Below are 25,564 nucleotides of genomic sequence, written 5' to 3' on the forward strand. Positions count from 1 at the left end.
CCCGGTTTTGATCCCTGGGTCGGGAAGATCCCCTGGAGAAGGAAATGGCCACCCACTCCAGTATTCTAGGCTGGAGAATCCCATGGACAAGGAGCCTGGCGAGTCACAGTCCATGGGGTGGCAAAGAGTTGGACACGACTGAGCGACTAACACACAATATTCCGTTGTGTATGTATATCGTATCTTCCTAATCCATTCATCTGTTGGTGGGCGCTTGAGTTGCTTCTCTGACTTGACTGTTGTAAATAGTGCCACTATGAACACGGGGGTGCACGTATCTATTTTTCTGGATGTACACTCAGGAGTGGACTTGCTGGATCATATGGTAGTTCTGTTTTTATTTTTTTGAGGAACCTGCATATTGTTTTCCATAGGGGCTGTACCAATTCACAGTGTACAAGGGTTCCCTTTTCTCTACATCCTCACCAACATTTGTTATTTGTAAACTTTTCCTAATAGCCATTTTGACAGGTGCAAGGCGATAGTTCACTGTTGTTTTGATTTGCATTTCTCTAATAGTTTGTGATATCGAGCATCTTTTCATGTGCCTATTGGCCATCTGTGGGTCTTCTTTGGAGAAATGTGTCTTCAAGTCTTCTGCCCTATTTTGGATTGGGTTGTTTAAACAATTTTCAAAAAAAACCAGCACCTGGTAAATAGAATATGTTTGAGGAAAATGTGACACCCCCTACCCCCAGTCCCTCCAGTTTGCAATCCTAAGCTTTTATATATTATGTATAAACATGGGAAGTTCTCATTTTTTGCCTTAAGGCACGACAGCAAGCTCAAACGCGTCATCAAATGGCAGAGGACAGCAAAACAGATTACTCATCAATTCTACAGAAATTCAACCACGAGCAGCATGAATATTACCACACTCACGTTCCCAATATCTTTCAGGTAAGTGGTTCAGCTCTCTCAGATTTGCTTGGTTTAGAAACACGTTACTTGGAATCATGATTTCCAAGTATTTATAGCATTCTAAATTTCCTCTAACTCAAATCACTTTAAAAAAAATTTCAGATTAAGCACATACTGACATTAAGATGAAACGTAACATGAATTTCAAGATTAATCCATAGACTTTGTAAGTTTCCTTAGTTTGACCCTGCAACCATTCTTGGTCAGACTTAGAACTGTGATTCTTACATTAACACTCTTTTTGCTAAAAGGACCACTGTGCTTACAAAAGTGCCAAACTAACCTTTAGGAGTCAGAGCAACATGAAGACAGTTGTAGGATTTGAGCAGATGACTGTCAACATTGGGGTGCGTGTGTCTGTTGGAATTAATGTTTTTTTTTTTTTCTGGATATATACCCAGGAGTAGATCATATGGTAGCTCTATTTTTATTTTTTGAGGAACCTGCATACTGCTTTCAAAGGGCTACACCAATTTGCATTCCCACCATCAGTGTACAAGGGTTCTCTTTTCTCTGTATCCTCAGCAACATTTGTTTTTGTAGACTTTTCCTGATAGCCGTTTTGACAGGTGTGAAGTGATAGCTCACTGTTGTTTTGATAGTCCTGTTGTCTTTCCTTTGGACTGTTTTTCTTTGGGCTACTCTAAGTTGTCAAGAATAGTGTGAGAGAGGATACATGATGCTGTTCTCCCACTATGGGAATTTTTTACAACTTCAAGTTCCACTGTAGAAAAAATAACAAAAATGTGTACCCTGGTGTCTACACAGCAAACAAGAACTTCCAGCTTGCGAAGGAGAGGGTGAGACAAATTGAGAGGGTAGCAATGAGGCATATACATTACCATATGTAAAACAGATAGGAAGTGGGAATTTGCTGTATGACGCAGGGAGCTCAACGAGGCAGTCTATGGCAACCTGGAAGGATGGTGGGGGGGTTGGGAGGGAGGTTCAAGAAGGAGGAGACAAATGTATACTTATGGCTGATTCACATTGTTGTATGGCAGAAATCAGCACAATATTGTAAAGCAATTATCCTCAATTAAAAAGAAATAAAACAAAAACAAAAAAAAACACCCAACTTGTAGAAGGAAGGTACACTAGTTAATCTCAGCCTGTGTTGGGTCAAGGCAGTTAACCTGGATGCCATGCTTTTGGTAAAGGATGAAACAGTGGCTCAAAGATGGAGGAAATATTTGAAATCCATTAACTGAACTGAACTGAACCAAATGGTATTAATAGTAAAACTACCTGCATTTCAGGTTCTTACTGAAATTGGAATGGAATTGTGTAAAGTGTACATTTAGACAGCCTCACAATTAGTAAAGTATGTGTCCAGCTGGCTAAAGTAGAAGCACAAGAAATTTATGGTTGCTTTAACTCTAACCTTTTTTTATTTGTTTTTGGCCACCTCGAGCGTCATGAAGGAATCTTAGTTCCCTGACCAGGGATCAAACTCCTGCCCACAGTAGTGGAAGGGCAGAGTTTTAACCACTGGACCGCCAGGGAAGTCCCTAACTCGAACCTTTTTGTAGGCCTATTTCCCTCCTAGAGAATTTTTTAGAGGTAACAATGCTGCCAAAAAACAACTTCTTTAAATAGTAGTAAACCAAACTAATTTTATGCAAACTCTAATGTTGCAGAAAATACAAGAGATGGAGGAGAGGAGGATAGTGAGAATTGGAGAATCAGTGAAGACATACGCAGAGCTGGACCGGCAGGTGATTCCCATCATTGGGAAATGCTTGGATGGAATCGTAAAGGCAGCCGAGTCAATTGATCCGAAAAATGTAAGTACTGTAGTTTGGACTTAATGTATAACTGTGGTTCCATTATTTCCCTGTCCCTTCCCACAGTGACCATATTCAGTCATCTGAGAGTAGTTGCTTTCAGTGGTCACAAGTACTTTTCAACAATGGCAATACCTTTACAGAGTTTTTTAAATTCAGCCCTCCGTGTTTTGGATTTAGTGTGGTCCCTGGCGCATTTGGGACTGTGGATGTTACTAAGTTTTGTTGTCACTGTTTAGTCACTAAGTCGTGTTTGACTCTTTTGCATCCCCAAGGACTGTAGCCCCCCAGGTTCCTCTGTCCTTGAGATTTCTCAGGCAAGAATACTGGAGTGGGTTGCCATTTCCTTCTCCAGGGGATCTTCCTGACCCAGGGACTGAACCACGTCTCCTGCTTGGCAGGTAGATTCTTTACTGCTGAGCCACCAGAGAAGCCTGAGAGGGTAGGTTTAGGTTCATGTAACAATGACAAGAGAGTGTCTTAAGAGTTTGTTTTTCCTCCCACATGAAGATGTCTGCCAGGCAGAGCGTCCAACCGCGGTGTGGGCAAATGATCTGCAAATCCTCAGGAATTCAGGCTTCTCCTAGTTCACAACTTTTGATGATATGACTTTCAAACTCAACATGGCTTCCATAGCTCCAGCCATCACATCCAAATTCCATAAAGCATTATATAGAGAAGAGTCCACACTATCTATTTAAAGAAGCTTTCTAAAATTGCTCACTGTGCTTCTGCCTACATCTCAGAGATCTCAGAAGTCAAAACTTAGTCCTGGGGCCACTTCCTGCTGTACAGAAGGCTGGAGAGTGAAGCTTTTTTGCTGGGTGGCCGTGTGCTCAGCTTAAAATCAGGGTTCTTATTACTCAGAAGGAAGGATGATTGGCTCTTACAAGACAACTGACATCTATGGCACACCTACAAATTCCATGTTAGCTAAAATAGCTACAACAAATTAAAATGTGGGCTCATGGTAGAAAGTTGAGATCTTTCCAAATTGTCTTCTCTAATAGATTTTTCTTTTTTAATCAGATATCATTGAGTTAGAATTTTATTACAAGTCACAGGTGCTTTTGTAATACTTTAACTGTACATCTATCTATCTTGGACACGATGGTTGTCATTTCCTTACCCATTGGTCTTCATCACCTGACCCCGAAAAGACTCTGAACTCAAAGTTCCTAGCAGGGGGACACCACAGAGTAGGCAGTCAGTTCCCTCATTTATTCAGCTAATAATTATTCTGTCATTATCATCAGGCATCATCCAGGTGCGAGGGATGCAGTGGAGGAAAAACAGAAGGGAGCTTACATTCTAGTGAACAAATATATATATAAAGGAAAATATTCGATAAATTTTTGAACCACAGTGAACCAAAGAAATTGGAGGGAGCATCTTTTTTTGCCTTGACTTTGTGTATGCCAAATTGCTTTAAGACCTTCTGATGAGAATCAGTTTATATATTATTGCATTTTTCAAGGGAAGGGCTTCCTAGGTGTCTCAGTGGTAAAGAATCTGCCTGCCAAGCAGGAAATGCAGGTTCGACCCCTGCATCAGGAAGATCCCTTGGAGAAGGAAATGGCAACCCACTCCAGTACTCTTGCCTAGAAAATCCCATGGACAGAGGAGCCTGGAGGGCTGCAGTCCATGGGGTTGCAAAGAGTCAGACATAACTTAGTAACTAAGCAACAACAATTTTTCAAGGGAATTGCATAATAAATGACCCAATTTTTCTGCTTTTTGGCAAAGTTGTTCTTAATATTCATTTCTCTAAATATAGAAAAGTAGTTATTAAAATTATCTTGAAATCTCAACTACATGTATAGCTTTACAAGTTATTCTTTCAAATGATAAAAATATTACTAGAAAAAAATTTGTTACTCAGTATAACTTCCTTAGAATGTCATCTGTGTGAGGGCATCATAGTTCAGTGTGTGGAAAGTATTTACATAGATTGGAACATATTTGTGTGTGATGGGTATCATTGCAGGATTCACAGCTGGTCGTAGAAGCTTATAAGTCTGGGTTCGAGCCTCCAGGAGACATTGAATTTGAGGATTACACTCAGCCTATGAAACGCACTGTGTCAGATAACAGCCTTTCAAATTCCAGAGGAGAAGGCAAATCAGAGCTCAAATTTGGTGGCAAATCCAAAGGAAAGTTATGGCCATTCATCAAAAAAAATAAGGTACTGATGACTGGACCCAGTGTGATATGAGTGTTACAAGGTGTGGAGATGTTCACTCTGTCTTTTAGTCTTTAAAGGAATGAAGATTTTTAAGCTCGTAGTTTCAGAATGCAAACAGAAGGCTAGTGTGCTGTTTTGTTTTAAGGCAATATCTCTCTTCGGTGGTGGTACCTTGGCCATGGCCATTTGTCTTATTTCAGATGCACTTATCACCTGCACCGTGTCACCCACACTAACAGACTACTGACCTCTGGCCGTTTCGCATCACGCCTTTCACTCCTAAGTCTCCTAGATTGCTGGTTCCCTGGGCTGAGAGAAGGGACGTTGTGCCACATTTCTATAACCATGTATCAGCATCTCTAATCGAAATGGTTTCCATGGATTAACAACTTGGTTTTGAGCTCATGTTAACATATGTATCCATGAACATTTTTTATTTTCTTTCTAGAGTGTGATACGTAGGTGCATGGCAGCATTAACCTGGGCATAAAGTGGGTGATCGAGGCGACACGAACCGCTTTAACCTTAGAATAATTTAAAATTTCGTTTTAAGACTGTCTTGCTGTTTTCACAACCTTAGCATTTAAGGACTTTCATTTTCTCCCATCCAGCTGTGTTAGTCTAGGTGGCCTAGAAGTATTTACCCTTCTGGCTTAGACTGGGTTAGGGTACCTAGTTAGAACGGTAGTTTGCATGTCAAAGTCTGCATGAGCTTCTTGTCAGATATTTCTTGCTCTTCTTCTGTTGCTTTACTTACTAAAACTCCCACTTTCACCATATTCTCCATTTAACATGTCCTTCCATGTTTTCCTTTGGACCATGGCCTAAATTTTTAATTGTTTGTGTTTGACTTGCTTTGGATTTCAAATATTATTTGATGCTTATTTTTGTTTTGTGTCTTATCTTCTTGTTTCTGATTTTTTACTCTGTCACCGCTCCATCTCTTACACGTAGCTTATGTCCCTTTTAACATCCCCCCATCAGCCTCCCCCACCTCCCCCTGCCTCTGCCTCACCCTCTGCTGTTCCCAACGGCCCCCAGTCTCCCAAGCAGCAAAAGGAACCCCTCTCCCATCGCTTCAACGAGTTCATGACCTCCAAACCCAAAATCCACTGCTTCAGGAGTCTAAAGCGTGGGGTAAGTTCTCCTCTCAAGTCCTGTCTCTCTGGTGCGCTTTGGTTGCGTGTTTTGTTCCGCATAACTTAATTTTGTTTGTGAATGACTCCATTGTGTTTTCCCATAACATAAAACAATAAGAACCTATGATTCATTATAGCCGGAAAGAAGAGCCACAGAGAGCACAGAGAGAGCAAAAAAAGAAAAAGAAAAAGGAAGGAAGCAGGATGGATGGAAGGAGAGAGAGGGGAAGCCAGCCAGCCAGAGTTCTTTTTTGTCTCTAATCCATTTTGGTGGGACCTTGCTTCATTTCCTTTCTGAAATATCTAAGTCATTAATATTTTACCTTGATCTAACTAAAAAAAGGAAACTTAAATTTGGTTTCTAAAGCTAGCAACATTTGAAGAGGTGAAAATCACTGCATAGTCAGAAAATATTTGCTTAATAATTACTGAAACAGTGTATAAAGAGGGTACTTCTCTCTGAGCTATGCCTCCAGGTCTGCAGGGAAATGGTATGGGTTACAGGGGTTTCTTTAGCTGTTTTCAGTGAATTTACAAGATGTTGATCAGATATCTGGGAACAGATCTGACTGCATAAGAGCTAGTGCAGTACGTATCTTGAAAGGGTGACGTAACAGCAGCTGACATGTCCTTTGCCAGACTCTGTTTTACGTGCTTATTTAATTCTGTCAACCACCCTATGAACCTAGGTACTAAGATTTCTTTATTTTACTGATAAGCAAACTGGTACCTACAGAGATGAAGCTAGGAAGATATATAGCCGGGATTTAAAGCCAGAGAACCTGTTTATGATCTGAGAGTCTATGTGTTCACACTCAAGAAGAACCTGTTTTATTCTGACTGACTCAGTTTTGCCGTCCTGATTAAGATCGCGTGTGCTTAAGTCACAGGGTTTTATGGAATTGATCAGCAGCCCAAAGCAGATACCAGTTTGGTTTTTCAGAAAAAAATTGGAACAAGGTCATTCATTTGTAGCCACCTGAATAAACCTAAATGGTCAGTCTAAGCCATCTCAAAACACTCTTTATAATGAATAATGGGTAAACAAACATTAAACACATATGTGGTAAGGTTTTCTTTTATTCTGGTCTGTGAGAGTTACAATATGGTTGTAGTGGAGATATGTTCCTTGTAACAAATTTTTTCTTTTCTTTTCCTCTGTGTATAAAAGATGTTAAAAAAAATAGCTACATTGTTACCTTTTAAAATAAGGGGCAAAACCCTCATTTTTTTATATGCTGATTGCTTTGGTAATGAAATCTGAGTTTTCTGCAAAGAGTATAGTTGGTGGAATTATCCTGTTTTAAGGTTACCCAGCATATCAGGGTAAGAATTCAAATTTAATTTCCTGAAGATTTCAAAAGCGCCTTTGTCAGAAGGCAGAACATAGCTTCAGCAGTGGATGGTGGCTCATGTTGAACTCTATAATTAGATCTCCATTATGCTGGCTTTTAGAATTAATTCTCCATCCATCTCAGCTCCTTGTTCATGGGAGAATCTCCAACAGATGACTATAGGTCGCTATACTAGACTATCAACTAGGAAGCTTTACATTAACTGTAAAACAGTTACCCCACCTCTGCTGCTTCCAAAACCTTTACAGAGCACTCATTTATTATATTTATAAAAATATGTCTGCATTGTCTTTTGTAATCTCATAATGAAAAATGTCGAATATTCATGGTTTTTCACTGTTTGTGTATGTATCTATCCCGTTCTTCCGTCAACATCACAATCTTGGTGGCAAATGGTTTCTGAAGCATGTTTCATGTGTTCTCTAAATGTTTAGGAAGAGACCGAGAATGTCAGTAATCAATAAGCATAAGAAAAGATGGCTAGGAAAAAAATAAACACTTGAAAACAAAAACAGTGAAGTGAGAAATGGGTTATTTTGATAAATTAAAGGAACGCCCTTCTCTTTAAAAAAAAAAAAACATAATTAGCAAAATAAATTTTATTTCTTACGCCTCAAATCTGTGCTCAGCAAACCTCTATCTTTAAAAGAAACTTCCCAAACGGTGAGTGTGTTTTTGAGAATAAAACACACACACACATGAGGCATCAGTAAATAAGTATAAACATATTTTTACTTCTCTCATTTTTAGTTGATCTGTTTTTAGGGTCAGATTTGATGTGCTTTTCTTCAGGAAATAGCAGTGCGAAAAAAGAAAAGGAAATGCATCATAGAAATAAGATAAGGAAGTTTAAAAAAAATCTGAAGTTTGGGGAAATAAATTTGATTTTAAAGCAATTTCAAAACAGAACGTACGTGGTTTACAGGATCCCTAACTAAAATGATACAGTCCTCACTAGTATTTCATTTATTCCACTTTTTAAGATTATTGCACCAAAGACAGGGAAAGGCTTCTAGGAGAATAACAAATCTGTGACTTTAATGTGTCTTTTATGGTGCTGTGCAGCTTTCTGATCTAGATTTTAATCATTTGTTTCTGATTATCAGAATGTGTAAATGCAATGCAAATATTTTGTCACATAACTGATTTTGTTTCTGAATAAGTAGGATAAAATATTTTTTGTTGTAAATCATTCACATTTGTAAGAAAATGTTTCATTGAACATCTTTAAAGATTGGCATGCCACCATTATTAACCACTATTTCATCTTTATGTAAGTTAAAGAAAAATGAAGCAAGATTGTGTGTTCTCAATTTGCAGTCTACAAAGTGTGACTTTACTGTCGTAAGATTTCCTGATCTGAGTAAGGGCCTTCTAAATCTAAAATATGTACCTATCTCCCCCCTCCCCACACTTTAGAGTTCATTGTATGGAAAAATACCATCAACATTGATCAAAAGATTTTGAAAATCCCTACCAATTGTTTGTCAGATGTTACAATCTTCTGGTTAATTTCATTTGATTTACTTTGTTCTCTTGCTGATTATTGGCAGACTCAGGCTCTCTGTTTTCACAAAGAACTCATGAAGAGGACGATAGGGAAACCCACGTATGCTTTTGAAGCTAGGGACTATGTTGTAAGTTTACCTGTGACGGCCAGGTCGTGCGGTCACGGCACAGGCACTAACCCCTGTGACAGCACCAAGACTGGGGACCCAGGTGCTCTCTGACCCAGACAGCGGGAGAAGCCTCCTTGTACCCACCCAACCACAGGCTTCTTCATCCCGGAAAGTTGCATGGAAAAAGGGGCCGAACTTTCCAATAACAAGCTTCCTAAAAACGTCAGCGAGCCGAGCTTGTGTTTCTCCCCTTTGCGTGGATTGGGACTGCTGTCTGAGCTGGTGTCACTGAGTGTGATTTTACGGCAGAATCTCACCCCTAAAACGTCGCTGGTCACAGGAGAATGGCAGTCTCGCAGACGGCCGTGTGTGGCTCCCTAACCCACATGCACATCTGAAACAGATGGGTCCATAAAGGACAACCAAAAAAAAAAATCAGCGAAGCCTGAGCAAGGTCACAGAGCAGTGAAATGACCTTCCATGGACCTTAGACCACAGACACTTACATATTCGTGTTCACTGTCCCCTTTCTCTGTACTTGAGGTTAGTACCTGTGACGGCCCAATAACACATGGACCCGCCAGCTCTGTGTGCCCTCATGTGTTATTGACACTCGTGGCTCCCCAGGCTCCATAATCGTTGCCTGAAACTGACAGCTTTTTAGTACTTCAGGTGTCTCGCAGCGCACTTAATGCAGCCTTTCAAAGTATTCTCTTGGCAGGTGATTCAGTTTCTAATTTAAAAGGATCTAACTGGCTGGCTTGCAACTTAAGATGGAAAACCAGTTTACAGTCGTTAAAAAGATTATACTGATGGCACTTCTTGTAGATTATCCATTACCTGTCCACTTCAGAAAATTGGATTTGAGAATGCAATATTGCCTATTTCTATTGGGATCTGTTCTCAATCCTAATGACTTATTTTTATTATGAAGTGGTAATAGTCCTGTGCTATTAGTCTTGATGTTAGAATTCTGTTTTTGGAATGGCTAAAAAAAAATATATTACTTTTAAAATAAATAAAATTTTAAAATATATATATATATATATATTACCTTAAGCCATGGAAGTAGCCGAATAGACAGCAGGTAGAGTGCCGAGTTCAAATTAGCAACATTTACACGGTAATGTGTGAGGAAACGTTTATATACGGTCATCTGCTTTGCAAGAAAGATATTTGCAAGGTTTTCTGCTGTGCACCAAAAGCGTTGTCTGTAAAAAACTCAAATTGTGATAAACAGATCTGTGCTAAAATTTACAGGAGGGGCTCAAGGCATTATATAGATTGCCTACCTGGACAGCGATCACAAATATGACAGTTTGCATCTTTTCTTCCCAAAACTTTGTCTTGCTATGCCTTTCCTTAAAAGTATTTTTCCCCCAGAGGGAAAATTTCTTTAAAAGCTTAATGTCTATTCACAATGAAGTATCAACTTTGAGTTAGTCTGAATAATAAGATTTTTTAAATCTAGTTAAGGAATTTTTAACACCCTGTTCCCTCCCAATTTAAAACCAAAGGGCCCTGGGGACTTCCTGGTGGTCCAGTGGCTAAGACTCTGCATTCCCGATGCAGGGGGCCGAGGTTTGATCCCTGGTCTGGGAACTAGATCCCACATGGAGCAACTAAGAGTTTACTTGCCAAAACTAGAGATCCCATGTGCCCCAACTAAGACTGGGTGCAGCCAAATAAATAAATACCCAAGTAAGTAAATAAATTCAAGAGGCACTTTCTCTGCCACTCTATCTCCAATGTATTTTTGGATCCTCCTACCAATTGCCTGAACTTTTAGGATTACAACAGCCGAGTAAATATGCACCAAACTCTCAAAATACTGCTTTATTGCCAAAAAGCACGTCTCACCTATCACTGAAGAACCAGTGTTTCTTTTCCTAATTTTGAGATGCCTTTTAATCTGGTTTTGGATCCAGTAATCGGTATAGTTTTGCCAACCTCCAGGCCTAGCAGAATTGCAAACTGCTGTGTCCTGGCAATTAACAGGAAATCCACAGCGAGGAGTAAGTACCCCTCAGTAGTTAAGACAGTTGGCTGTTTCCTAGAGGTCACTTGCAAGAGCAGCAACTTCTGTTAACTCCCCAGGTGCTCTGGAACCTCTGTGGGTGGGGCCCCCAGTTCGATAGAAAGCTCCAGAAGACACCTTCTGTATAGCAGGAAGTGCCTGCAGTACACAGGTAGGAGAGAGCATCCACCTCCAACCTGGTGCTGAGAGGCTTCCTGGTTCCTGCAGGTCGGGTTTCAGAGCATCTTCCAGTCCTTGGTTCCCATTTACCAATTTGAGACTTTGCCTTAGTCCTTTAGGAAATGCCAGTGTTCAGATGTATTAGAGCCCCTTAAGATAAAAATATTACTGATATGTTGTGGAATTCATTGCTTTCCCAACTCTGCCAGTCTGTGGGAAACTTTCCATGGAAAATTTGGTGAACAAAAGTTTCTGTGATCATTTCCATCTTTTATCATCATGACATGTCACCGACTGCAAACTCTTACTAATTTATACTCAGGCTGACATGACCAATCCAGAAGAGTAAGCGGAAGCTCTCCTTTCCTATCTTTATACTTTGCTCTGGCAACATGACCACTAAAGAAAGGTTTGGGTAGATTGGCCCCTCTTGGGAATTTCGGCACAGATCCGCTACAAGCCATGTTCACAAAGCGCCAGGTTGAATTTATGTGTTATGTTAATTCAGTGGAACGGACCAAGTTCCTCTTCTTCTCATGTGTTGTTGTTTCTCTCTCTCTCTCTCTTTTTTTCCCTGTTACCCCTTCGATTTTTACGCGAAGCTTTCTCTCAAGCTGGTAAGCACAATTACCCCATGCATGTCCTGAATCTACTCAGGCCTTTCGGTGTACATTCTGTGGGTGCTGTGCCTCGTGCAACCTATCTTCACAGTTAACTGTCGATGTGTGTTTCCCTTGTGTGTGGCTTTGTTGGTGTTTCCTTATTAGATCTCTGGAATACGAAGGTCCAGAGTCTAACAGAGGTGATCATAATCTTTCCCCATTAAGAAAATTAACGCTTAACTCATGATTTGGTTTTCTTTACCACTGGAGTCTTAAGAGGATGACAGATGACAGATGTTGATAAGCTTTATTTAAATATGAACATAAACATAAATACTAAATATGAGGAAGTTTATGTATCGAATCATTCTAAATGAAAGCAAATTGAATAGCTGAAAGTTGCTCCTCTCCAGGAGCCACAGAAGCAGATGACAATCACTGGGGACCTGAGGGAGGCATGCAGGAATGATGCTGGGCTCAGACTCAGGTCTAAGGCACCTTCGAGAGTTGAAGGTCATGAAACTTTTAAGTTGCTCCGTAAATACATTGGTGCCTTGTGCGTAGCTGATTCAAGAAATCAAAGACAATTTTATGGACAATGAAAAGAGCCTCCTAAGCCTTTCTAAAATGATTTCTTTAGTGTTCGGTGTTTTCTACTTTTAATTTCATAGCCCTAGTAAATAGTCAAACTAATCATTAAATCTATTAAAAGAAACCCTTAACCACATAACCCATACTGTTCTTCAGATATGTGTAAGTTATATAATAAGCTCAAACACCACAGCTGAGAGTATCCTGAAGTCATGGACAGGATGAACTTGACAGTCCGACCAGGAATAACATCAGCATTTTACGCACTGTTATTGAGAATATAGGACAGTATTTATGGTTATCTTTGTAGGTATGTACTATTACATGTGCTTGAGTATATATAAAAGTATATACATAATTTTTTCGACCTGACCTGGTATTTGACAACTGATCCAGCCCTAAAGAGAATTTTTTATTAAATGGAACATTTCTTAGAGGGTAAAATAAAATCCTGAGAAGAGTTCTCGATTAAGGTGTCTACAAGAAGGAAAGATCTAGATGTTTAAATGAACATCAGTATGAATTTGGGAGACAGTGGGTCAATTAACTGGGAATCTGTCAGATGCCAGGGCTTCTTTTTCGCCCTTTATTTGTTCTTTTGCTGAGGTGCTGGCGGCAAAAGATAATATTATCAGACAGTCTTTCTGTTTGAGATATTGTTGCTTGATACCCTCACTTTGAAGCTGATAAAGAAGTTACACAAAGATAGGGTGGATGTAAAAATTATAAATCTCAAGAAGCAGCTCATGTCAAGCGAGCAAGTGTTTGATTCCGATAGCAAGTAAAACAAGATCTCCTTAGAGTCACAGCCATTGAAAATATACATACGTGCCTGCGGCCTGTCTTCCAAACCCTGGTAGGGCCAGTCTCTTTGAGGCCCCTCCAAAGAGTTCAGAAAATCTACTCCAACTCGAAGGCAGAAATAAAAATTCTTTCATGGCAAAATAAATCATAGGTTAGAGTATTGTTTGAAAGAATTCAAGCTTCAAAAGGTGAATACGACAAAGTGAACTTTTGAAGGTACTGTCCAGAGACCTGAGTGTCTTTGGATCTAGAGGAACTGTTGACCTGAATCTCCCATGTAACTAAAATGTTTAAATTTAGTTCCATAATTGCACTGGGCACATTTCAAGGGCTCAGCAGCCACGTGCGGCTACCAGGTCGGATGGTGTGGACGTGTGAAAACATTTCTATCATTGTAGAAAGGTCTTTGGGTCTCACAGCACATAGTGAGGCTCAGAGCATCTGAATGAATGAACGTCGACCACTTACTAGCTTTCCTGCCTTCGGAAGCAGTGCGTCTTCCACCGTTTTGTCACAGTCTAGCATTAAAACACGGAGAAGGCGATGGCACCCCACTCCAGTACTCTTGCCTGGAAAATCCCATGGATGGAGGAGCCTAGGAGGCTGCAGTCCAGGGGGTCGCTAAGAGTCGGGCACGACTGAGCGACTTCACTTTCACTTTTCACTTTCATGCATTGGAGAAGGAAATGGCAACCCACTCCAGTGTTCTTGCCTGGAGAATCCCAGGGACGGGGAGCCTGCTGGGCTGCCGTCTATGGGGTCACACAGAGTTGGACACAACTGAAGTGACTTAGCAGCAGCAGCAGCAGCATTAAAACAAAAATGAAAATAAAATCTCCAGTTCCAGAAAACATGCTGATTTAAGTCAATTCAGCATAAGAACAAACTATTGAGCTTTTGGGCTCAGTGACTGAGTTGAGAAAATTGGAAAGCAATTGAGGTTTCAAGTATTATATGGAAAAGGAAAAACAAGCCTGTTTTATTATTATATTGAAGATTAGTTGGCTTCATCTTAGCTTTAGAAGCAAGTCGAGCTTTCTTGGGTTGGCATTAGGGAATAATCACTTCTATTTTGCTTTCACTCAGATCTCGTCCCACTCAAACACGTGCACGCACCCGCGCGTGCACACACAGTTTTTGAGAATATTAGCTGAAAGGTCTTTGGTGGCCTCAGTGGTGAACTATTTGCTGAATCACAAACTTCCAACCCAGAAGCCTGGCATTTTCTAATAAGCAGCCTAGGAACTTCAGTCACAAGCCCCTGTGTAAGCTGCTTGGCAAACTCAAGCTGATTTTGCAATTACATTATCCAGGTCCCTTCTTTTCCATCCACTCCCAAGCAAGTCTGTCTTGCTTTTTTTTTTTTTTTTTAAGGGATTCTAAAGCAAAATCTCTTTTCAAATTCCCTGGCTTATCCCTGGCTATTGAGCAAATTTCTTTCTTTATGAAAATAGCCTCATTTAAGGAAATGATGCGTAAGCGTGGGTAAAAGTCTGGCAAGTCATAGTTGATATTTTCTACTTATAACATATACACAGAGGAAAGAGAGCAGTTGTTTTTGAAAGGGAATCAAGATATCAAAGTATACTTCTTCCAAGACTTCCCTGGCGGTCCAGTGGTTAAGACTCTGCCTTCCAATGCAGGGGGCGTGGGTGCGATCCCTGGTCAGGGCACTAAGATCCCACATGCCGTGTAGTACAGCAAAAAAACAAAGTGTACTTCTTCCGATGAGTTAGAAACAGCTGAGGCTGATTTCAGACATTATGGAAAAGTTGGTTTTGAAACTGGGGGAGTGGGGGCGGGGGTGATTCTCTGCGAATTCTCTGAGATGCTCCTAAAGGTGATAAAAAGAAGTGACTTAGAGGAAGCAGAGGCAAGGAGAGTGGATGGGAGCTGGGGGAGGGTTTTTTCCCTTAATGTCCTTTTCACCCACATTCCTGGAGGAACTAGATGTCCCATCTGCCACTTCACAGGGGTGGAAACTTTTGGCCTCAGGCTCTATGCAGAGACGGGAAGGAATACTCAGCCGGGGGTGGGGGTGGGGTGGGGAACAGTGCCATCGACATGAAACAGTTGATGGGGGCACTTACCAGTTTTTTTATTGGAAGAAAACATAAGCCTAAAGCTTCAGTGTTGCCATCGACACTGACAGCGAAGTGCAGACTGTCTCCAGACTAGTTCCTCACTGATTCTCGCTGGGGTCAGAAGTATGTCTTCCTGTCTCAGGGGTCCCTTCCTTGTCGGAGGCTGCGGGGCCAGCATGGAAAACGGTTTGCGGGGCCTTTGCAGTTTGCATGCATGGATTTTTGCATCTCAGCTGGGTGTCGTGGGAAAGAGCTTAATTTATTTCATGAAAACACACGCAGACATCTGCATCGCCCTGGTGTCTGGGGAATCTCCCTGCAGGCTTCTCTCGGTGTCTTTTTTTCAAGGAGGCTTTCTGGCTAATTTCTGTTTGTATCTGCAGGGCGCGACACCAGAAGATTTCAGCAACCTCCCACCCGAACAGAGAAGGAAAAAGCTCCAGCAGAAAGTCGATGAATTAAATAAAGAAATCCAAAAGGAAATGGATCAAAGGTAGAGTGGATTGAAACGACTTATTAAGAAATTCGAGTTCAGTTTGGAAAGATGAGAGGCTCTAAATTAGATTTTAATTTAGGTGGTTGTTTTAGCCAGGTGTTTGGTCATAGCTAGTCTACTGGATTCCTTTATTCAAGACAGAGAGGATTCCTGGGCACTTTGCTGGTGGTCCAGTGGCTAAGACTCTGTGCTTCCAATGCAGGGGGCACAGGTTCAACCCCTGGTGGGGAAACTAAGATCACATATTCCCACATGCCACACATCATGGCCAAAATAATAATTATTATTATAAAAATAAGTAAAGACGGGGAGGATTCTTTTAACAAATAGGTATTATTCTAAGTTTGGAGAACAAAATGCATTATGGTTCTCTCTCTCCTTTTTTTTTTTTGGATGTGTTCACTTACTGTAGTAGCACTACATTTACCACGTTGTCACCATGGACTATAGAATCAGGTTAGATAAGAGAATTTCACAAGTACAACGCAACATTCTGTTGTCTGTATGATGTCTGAGCAAACCAGCTTATTCTTAAATCACCTTCCATTATAGGCGATTTATTTGGTTTAATAGTTATGATTTTTATAGAGAAAATAAACGTTCTGCACAGGTTTAAAACGCATTTCTCATTTACCTGTGCATTAGCACTTAAAATACACGTTTCTGTCTCTGCTGTTGCTGGCATTCTACAGACCCTGAGGTTGCAAGGAGTCGGATACGACTTAGCGACTGAGCAACAGCAACTCAGTGTTTTGTAATAACCAATAAGGAAAAAGAGTCTGAAAAAAAAAAGTTAGACGTGTATGTATAACTGAATCACTTTGCTGTATACCTGAAACTGACACAACATTGTTAATTGACTACACGTAATTTAAAAAGAGAAAATCCCCCACTTTCTATATTCTCACTGAGGGACTTCAGTGAGTCATTGAATAATGGAGATTTGGACTTAAAGGATAACCTGAGGGACCTCCCTGGTAGTCCAGTGGCTAAGACGCCGAGCTTCCAGTACAGGGGCCGTGGGTTCAATCCCTGGTCAGGGAACTGAGAGCCCACATGTTGTGTGGCATGAAGTCGCCACATGGTAGCCCTACATAGATTCAGTGACATCGAGGGAGTGAGTGACAGTCACTCAGTCGTGTTCAACTCTTTGTGACCCCATGGACTGTGTGGCCCACGGAATTCTCCAGGCCAGAATACTGGAGTGGGTAGCCATTGCCTTCTCCAGGGGCTCTTCCCAACCCAGGGATCAAACCCAGGTCTCCCACATTGCAGGCAGATTCTTTACCAGCTGAGCCACCAGGGAAGCCCAAGAATACTGGAGTGTGTAGCCTATCTCTTCTCCAGCGGATCTTCCTGACCCAGGAATTGAATCAGAGTCTCCTGCACTGCAGGCAGATTCTTTACCAGCTGAGCTGCCAGGGAAACCCAGTGATACTGAAGCTGAGGTTATAATTTAGTTATTCAAAAAATAAACCAAGTTGGCAAGGCAGCCAGTTTAAAAAACCACAGATAAAAAGTGGTTTATATATATATTTTTTTAATCCCTGGAAGAGCAACTCCTGAAAAATATATCACTTTATAAACATTGTTTCAGTATGTTAAAAATAAGAACACATATAATGAACTTTGTTCTAGATTTGAATTAAAAATATACTTTGTGAAATAAAAATTTTGTCTTTGTACTTTTTATAACATCTGGGACCATATATAAAAGGTTTATAAATCCATTATAAACCTCATGCTGTTTACTAAGTAAGCAGATATAGTTTGCCTGGAGTAGCAAGTTATGACTCAGATATCTGAAATGCCATTTTATAAGTGATTGACAGACCCTCCCTAATTGTTTGATTTCATGGAGAACAGTTTCTGTCACTTGGGTTGTGACCATGGTATGACCTTTGAACCCCCAGAGCAGCGCTCGCTAGTAATAAAGCAAATCACCTTCACCTTTCACTGCACCTCTGTCTGTTGACCATTTACTGTATGTAAGGGAATATTCTAGGCCTTGAGGATAAAGAATGAACAAAACATCAAAAACCTCTGTTGTGCAACTTACGTTTTACGCAGGACAAACAGAAAATGAAAGGCTTTGAGCAGAGGTGACATGATCTGGAAAAGGTTGGATTTTTGGTTTGTTTTTGTTTAAAATAATCCAAAAAGGCAAGATGGGAGAGAAAAAATATATATAAAATAGGCAGGACAAATCAAAAGCACAAATTAGGGTGGAAGATTGAAAATACCAAGCATACTAGACACCCCAGTTCCAATCTGGTTCCACCTGTTTCATTTGCAAACGTTGGACAAGATTCTTAAGCTCTTGGTAGTTGGGTTTCCTCACCATGAAAAGGGAGTTAATATGCCCGCGTGAAGTGTACCAGGGTACCTCAAGGGCTGAGGACAGTGCCTGGCATATTGTGTTTGTAAAATAAAATGAATCAGTATGTTAAATGTGAACAGACTACATGTTCCAATTAAAAGAGATTTTCAAACTGGACAAAAACCTGAAACTAGCACACCACTTGTGTGCCAGTTACAAAAGACACACCCGCTCATTAGGTGCAGAGAGGTTGAGAGTAAAGAACGGAAAACGACAGACCATGAAGGTGTCAGCTAGAAGGAACCGGGTGTGAGAAGACTGACTCTCAAGCCAAGTAACCGCCCCCCACCCCAAACTATTCAGTTCAAAAGAATCAACTTCAGGGCTTCCCTGGTGGCTCAGTGGTAAAGAATCTGCCTGCCAACGCGGGAGGCATGGGTTCGATCCCTGGTCCAGGAAGATCCCACACTGCATGGGGCAACTACCCCATGCACCACAGCTACTAAGCCTGTGCTCTAGAGCCCATGCTTTGCAGCAAGAGAAGCCACTGCAATGAGAAGCCCACGTGCTGTAACTGGAGAGTAGTCCCCACTCCCTCAACTAGAGAGAAGCCCAGGCGACAGTGGAGACCCAGCTTTGTTGCTGTTTGGTCACTAAGTAGTGTCCCACTCTTCTGCAACTCCTTGGACTGCAGCACGACAGGCTCCTCTGTCCTCCGCTATCTCCCGGAGTTTGCTCAAATTCACGTCCATTGAGTTGATGATGCCATCCAGCCCTCTCCTCCTCAGTCTCCCCCTTCTCCTCCTGCCCTCAATCCTTCCCAGCATCAGGATCTTTTCCAGTGAGTTGACTCTTTGCATCAGGTGGCCAAATTATTGGAGCTTCAGCTTCAGCATCAGTTCTTCCAATGAATATTCAGGATTGATTTCCTTTAGGATTGACTGGCTTGATCTCTTCGCAGTCCAAGGAACTTTCGAGAATCTTCTCCTGCACCACAATTCAAAAGCATCAGTTCTTCAGTGCTCATCCTTCTATACTGTCCAACTCTCATATGACTACTGGAAAAATCATAACTTTAACTATACGGACCTTTGTTGGCAAAGTGATGTCTCTGCTTTTTAATATGCTGTCTAGGTTTGTCATAGCTTTCCTTCCAGGGAGTAAGCGTCTTTTAATTTCATGGCTGCAGTCACCAGCCACAGTGATTCTGGAGCCCAGGAAAATAAAGGCTGTCACTGGCTTCCACTTTTCCCCTTCTATTTGCCATGAAATGATGCGACCAGCTGCCATGATCTTAGTTTTTTGAATGTTGAGTTTCGAGTCAGCTTTTTCACTCTCCTCTTTCCCCCAATTGTAATTAGTTTTGAATAAAATCTGTTTTTACTGCTTTAGAAAAGGAAAGAATGTAGCTCTAAGTAACACATAGATTAAAGAAGAAATCATCATAGATATTAGAAAATATGTGAAACAGAACTTAACCTTAACACACATTCTCCACCTACATTTGGGGATGTCATTAAAGCCAATGCTCACAAAGGGAAATTGACAGCTTTCAATACATATTAGAAACAAATTGAACCAAAGAAGATAGAAAAAAGGAAATAAATACTAAAGGAAAGGGTACCAACTAACGAAATAGAATCACATATTCAACAGAGAGGATGAACAGATCCAAAAGCTGGTTCCTTGAAAAGATTAATAAAAATGATAAACCTCTGGAGAGATCTGGAGGAGAGGAATGGGAGATAATGACTTCAAACACCTCTTTTGAGAAGTTTTACTGAGAAATAGGGCAGTAGTTGGAGGTACAGGTCATGAAGTAAAGAGACGACTCGTGAACCTGTGGATGACCGTACAGTCTGTCCCACATCTCTTGCGTCTCCTGCATTGGCAGACGGATTCTTTGCCACTGTGCTACCTGGGAAGGTCATGTACTTGTTGAGCATCTGTTGTATGCCAGGTGTGGTCTGGCCACTGGGGGTGTATCATGTTACCAAAGGGCTTGAGCCCAGAGAGCTTCTCAGAGAGCTGCTGTTCTAGGAGGAAGAGATAGACAATAAGCAATAAGCATAATAACAAGATATGTAATGTTGGGAAGCAATACATGCAGTGGAAATAAAAGAAAGTAGAGTGATGGGACTTGCCCAGTGGTTCAGTGGTTTAAGACTCTGAGTGTCCAATGTTTGGGACCCAGGTTCAACCCATGGTCAAGTCAGCAAGATCAAACCAGTCAATCCTAAAGGAAATCAACCCTGAATGTTCATTGGAAGGACTGATGCTACAGCTGAAGCTCCAATACCTTGCCACCTGATGTGAAGAGCTGACTCATTGGAAAAGACCCTGATGCTGGGAAAGATTGAGGGCAAAAGGAGAAGGGGGTGGCAGAGGATGAAATGGTTAGATATCGTCACTGACTCAATGGACATGAGTTTGAGCAAACTCTGGGAGATGGTAAAGGACAGGGAAGCTTGGCACACTGCAGTCCATGGGGTTGCAAAGAGTCAGACACCCCTTAGCGACTGAACAGCAATGAGAGAAATAAGATCCCACATGCCGCACAGCGTGGCCTATGTGTGTGTGTGTATGTGTGTATAAAAGATAGAACAGGGTATGTGGACTGGGAGGGCAAGTGGGTAGAAGGCTCCTACAGAGAACAGATGGTTCATGGCACCCTTCATGTGGCAGCAGGATGTGTGGGCTCAGAGGCAAGCAGGCAGGTGGAGGGGTAGTGAAGACATAGAAATTCTCTTCCACTTATTTCTATATTTTGGTTAAACTATTTCCTGTGACTCGCAATGCAGTTGGTGTCATTGGTCTTGTGTTGGGTGGTTAGTGTAGAGTTTCTTTTGCTGACGTTCAGCAAAGTTGTCCACCCTACCGCCCAGTCCCCTGCCTGGCAGGGAGTCATTTGCTCTAAATCTAACAGTGGCATTAACTTGACCATGTTCTGCCCCTTCTCTTTTTCAGAGACGCCATCGCAAAAATGAAAGATGTCTACCTAAAGAATCCGCAAATGGGAGACCCCACCAGTTTGGATCACAAATTAGCGGAAGTCGGCCACAATATAGACAAACTGAGACTAGAGACCCAGAAATTCGAGGTAGGAAAAAGCTGTTGTGGAAAAGTTTTGTTGGGGGAAAAAAAAATAAAGGAAAGAAACAGAAGTAGGTGTGGGGTCATGGGACGATGAGGCTGTAGAGCACCAGCGTTTCTTTCCCTGTGAGGGATGCAGCGGGAAAAGTCAGGTGTTCCACGAGTTATGATGAAAGGAAAAAGAGACTGTCATCCATTTGCTGTTCTGCTTTTCAGCGTGTCCTGTTTTAGTGGTGTCCCTTAAAGGGGACACTGTTTAAGGTGATAGTTATATACGGGTGTTTTTTGGTTTTCATTTAAGTGTTTCACTTAAATTCACTCAAGTTGGTTTGTCTCACCTTGTGTCGACAGTGGGTATAATTGGGGAGTATACAGTTGTCCATCATCTCAGTGAATCAAAACGACAAATTTAAGAAAGCCATTAATATTTGTAATTGTCTTGCAGGGTCTTTGTCTGGCTTTGGTATCAGTGTCAACATTTTCAAAATATATTCTGGATGTGAATTCCTTTTCATATCTATGATTTGCAGATATTTTTTTCCATTCTGTGGATTGCTTTTCTACTCTCTTCAAGATGTCCTTTGAAGCACAAAAGTTTTTGTGGTTTTTTTTTGACCATACCACACATCTTTCAGGATCTTGGTTCCCTGACCAGGGATTGAACCGGGGCCCCAGCTATTGAAGCACTGAGTACTAACCACTGGACTGCCAGGGAACTGCCAAATCATTTTAATTTTGATGAAATCAATTTATCAGGTTTTTTTTCTCTTTATCACTTGTGCTTTTGGTGCCATAACTAAGTAACCAGCACCTAATCCAAGGTCACAAACCCTTATGCTTATGTTTTCTTCTAAATGTTGTAGTTTTCCCTTTTCTGTTTAAGTGTTTGGTTCGTTTTGAGTTAATTTTTGTACACGGTTAAAAGTACAGGTCCGGAGTCATTCTTTTTCAGTTGTCCCAGCACCATTTGTCAAAAAGACCTTTTCTCTCCTTGAACTGTCTTGGCTGTTCAAGACAGCTTGTAACTGGCTGTTACAAGCCAATTAATCCTAAATACAGGGTTTATTTCTGGGTTGTGGGGGGAACCATCGAAATATGTTATAGTTGTTTTTAAGGACCCATTATCAAAAGATGAAAACCAGTAGGAAACACACACGAGACTTGAAGAAGAAACACAGATAATGAATCTTTCAAGCTGTGAACAAAAGGCTTCTCCCCCCACCCCTAAAACGTAAAGACTAGAAAAATAAATTACTAACTGATAATTCTGATCAAAATAGATTATTTCCAGCCATGAAAAGCCAAATATGACATTTTCTCATTCTTTCTAGAATCTGTCAGTAAGTTGTTATTGGTTGAGATTTTAGAACCTAGAAATGTCCTTTTCTGGTCATTTGGATTCTTTTGCCATTTTTACACTATTTCAAAGGTTGCTGAAGAAAATGTGATCTACTTTGATTTCCTGTATACAAGGTTTCTTCACTATTATAAAAAATACTACATTCCTAAGGCGGGGAGGGGGGCAGATAAAAGGGAAGTGTGGCTTTTAAACTGAGTCACTGCTTAAGTGTGGCAGGACCCTCATGGTTCCCAGTGTGACATCACGGTCACAGAATTTTTGGAACCGGGGGAACTAGATGCGACTTATCAGAAGTCACACAGCTGCTTAAAAAGCCCGAGAGTCGTGGGGACTTTGCTGGTGGTCCAGTGGCGGAGACTCCAATGCAGGGATGCAGACATGGGTTCAATCTCTGGTCTGGGAACTAAGATCTCATATTGTTGTTGTTAGTCACTCAGTCATGTCTGACTCTTTCGTGACCCCGTGGACCATAGCCCACCAGGCTCCTCTGTCCATAATGTTTCCCAGGCAGGAATACTAGAGTGGGCTGCCATACCCTCTTCCAGGGGTCTTTCCCCACCCAGGGATTGAACCCGTGTCTCCTGCATTGGCAGGCGGATTCTTTACCGCTGAGCTATGAGGGAAGCCCTAAGACCCCACATGCCGGGCAATAAATAAATGAACGAAAGCCCTAGAGTTTAAGACAGGCCGGTGTCTTTCTGCCACTTTATGAGCAATGGTTAAATGTAAGTCTGCTCACACGCCTCCAACTTTGCCTTCAAGTACGTGTATACAGTCAAGGCAAACAGACTGGAGGCTCCTCACCCCTGCCACGTGGTCCTTCTTCAGTCGGCTTCAATGACCAATCAGAAGCCCAGACTGGGGGCCTGAACCCTGCTTGGTCCGGCCCTCAGCTGAGCTCAGACCAGAGTCTTTCCTGATTTCTCTTTGCAGGCCTGGCTGGCCGAGGTGGAAGGCCGACTCCCAGCCCGCAGCGACCAGGCCCGTCGGCAGAGTGGGATGTACGAGGCGCAGAATGCCCCCTCCGTCAACAACTGCGCGCAGGATCGGGAGAGGTACAGTATCTGTACGGCGCCTGCTTGGGGCTTTTTGTTTGTTTGTTTTTGGCTTTGTATTTACTGCCCGATTCTGGAATCAGAGACAAGCACAAGGTCCTTGTCAGGTTCCATGCGTCTGTCATGACTGGCCTGTGGTTTTCCCCACAGTGCAGCTGTCTGATGCCCCGCGGATGGTGCTGGAGCCTGCGGGGTGAGGGGCGGTCCCTGGTTACAACGCTCCGGAATTGCCAGCACTTGGCTCTCGCAGGGGCTGCATTCGAGCGCTTGCTGGGGTCAGTTGCTATAGTTGCTGTGTGTTTTGCTTTCTTGAGCAGCCCCGATGGCAGTTACACAGAGGAGCAGAGTCAGGAGAGTGAGGTCAAGGTGCTGGCCACAGACTTTGATGACGAGTTTGACGACGAGGAGCCTCTTCCTGCCATAGGGACATGTAAAGCCCTCTACACGTTTGAAGGTAACACCAACTGTCTAGGTCCCTCTTCTCTTTCTGTGGTCAGACTTTCTTTTGAAGCCTTCAGAACCTTCCTTTCAGGAAGAGGCTTCAAATGAACCTTCCTTCAGAACCTTCCTCTCTTCCTCTTTCGTTCTGCCCGTAATATCTGTGATTCTGATTTCTTTCTGTTTGAGGGCTGTGTATTTTGCCTTTGGGTCTGGACTGTTGACCAACTTTTGGTGAGCTTAATTGCAGCAGGTAGTATGGAATAATGATTATATCATCCACACCTTCAATACTTATGGAGCTCCTGTCTTGCAAAGACCCCTGAAAGCGTGGGAGGCAGGTGGTGTGGTCTGGCATCTGCCCTGGGAGGAAATAAAGCAGAGGAGGTTCAGCAGAAGAGAGGGACGGAGTGATGGGGGGTCCACACGAGGATATGACCCCTTCCCTGAGGGGATGTATTTATTTTTATTTTTGGCTGTGCTGGGTCTTCACAGCCGCATACAGGCTTTCTCTGGTTGTGGCGAGCGGGGGCTCCTCTCTCGTTTTGGTGCAAGGGCTTCTCATCGCGCTGGCTTCTCTGGTGGGGCACTGGTTCTAGAGGGCACGAGCTTCAGTAGTTGCAGCTCTCGGGCTCTAGAGCAACAAGCTCAATAGTTTGGCGCACAAGCTTAGCCCCTCTGTGGCATGTGGAATCTTCCCAGACTAGGGATCTAACCCGTGTCCCCTGCATTGGCAGCTGGATTCTTATCCACTGAACTCACCATGCTGCAGAGTGTCAGAGGCACAGGCACTGCCAAGCGTGGAGCAGGAAAGGCACGGGGTTTGTGCGCCTGGAGCTCAGGTGTCTTAGGAGTAATAGTGGAATATAAGACGAGGAGGGGTCTGGGGCCAGTGTGGGGGATGGGTAAGAGAAACACTTGTATGTTATCTGGCAAACATCAGGCCCTCCAGAAAGTATTTGAGCAGGTTGTTGACACAAGCAGACATTTACTGTAATGTCTGTACCATAGACATTTATTCTCATACGTGTGCTATCAGTTAGAAGACAGGGCAAATGCTTAGGACGCCTAACCTCATGGTTCCCAAACTGATGAGCCTTGAAACAGCGTCCTGCAGGATGCTGGGAAGGATGCTGTGAAAGAAGGAATTGGCGCTCAGATCGTTTTTCAGAAACCCTGGGATAAATGAACTTCTTTGCTGTAAGACTTTTTTTTTCATCCTTGCCTCTTTGATTTGCAGGATCTGAGTTCTCCAATCAGCGATCAAACCCATGCCCCCTGCAGTGGAAGGGCAGAGTCCTAACCACTGGACTGCCAGGAAATTCCCTTTACTGTAGGACTTTTAGAGCCTTCGATAAACTAAATGTTCATTGTGACAAAACAAAGAAGAGAAGCCTGAGGTTCAGTGCTCCCAGTGTAACTTCAGGTCCACACCATCCCTCTCCCCCTGCATCCACAGTTACCGCTATTAACAGCCCCCTAAGCAGTCTGCCTTTCGGGACACTGCTTGGGCGGTGG

The 25,564-nt window shown here is 42.2% G+C and overlaps 1 protein-coding gene across 7 annotated transcripts in view; it reads left to right on the forward strand.

Moving 5' to 3' along the window:
* The window catches only part of FNBP1 (formin binding protein 1), a 132,511-nt gene that overhangs the window by 99,385 nt on the left and 7,562 nt on the right, over window positions 1–25,564 (forward strand). For 2 of the 7 annotated variants that reach the window (XM_070378845.1, XM_070378843.1), the window contains exons 7-14: window positions 772–900; window positions 2,562–2,708; window positions 4,696–4,893; window positions 5,848–6,030; window positions 15,668–15,777; window positions 21,068–21,200; window positions 23,487–23,608; window positions 23,923–24,062. In XM_070378845.1, coding sequence (XP_070234946.1) covers window positions 772–900; window positions 2,562–2,708; window positions 4,696–4,893; window positions 5,848–6,030; window positions 15,668–15,777; window positions 21,068–21,200; window positions 23,487–23,608; window positions 23,923–24,062 — 1,162 coding nt within the window. The remainder of the gene's footprint in view (window positions 1–771; window positions 901–2,561; window positions 2,709–4,695; window positions 4,894–5,847; window positions 6,031–15,667; window positions 15,778–21,067; window positions 21,201–23,486; window positions 23,609–23,922; window positions 24,063–25,564) is intronic. The other 5 variants (XM_070378844.1, XM_070378846.1, XM_070378849.1 and 2 more) reach the window with 5 other exon arrangements.

Source organism: Bos mutus, chromosome 11 (genome assembly GCF_027580195.1).
Source record: "Bos mutus isolate GX-2022 chromosome 11, NWIPB_WYAK_1.1, whole genome shotgun sequence".
Classification (NCBI taxonomy): Eukaryota; Metazoa; Chordata; class Mammalia; order Artiodactyla; family Bovidae; genus Bos; species Bos mutus.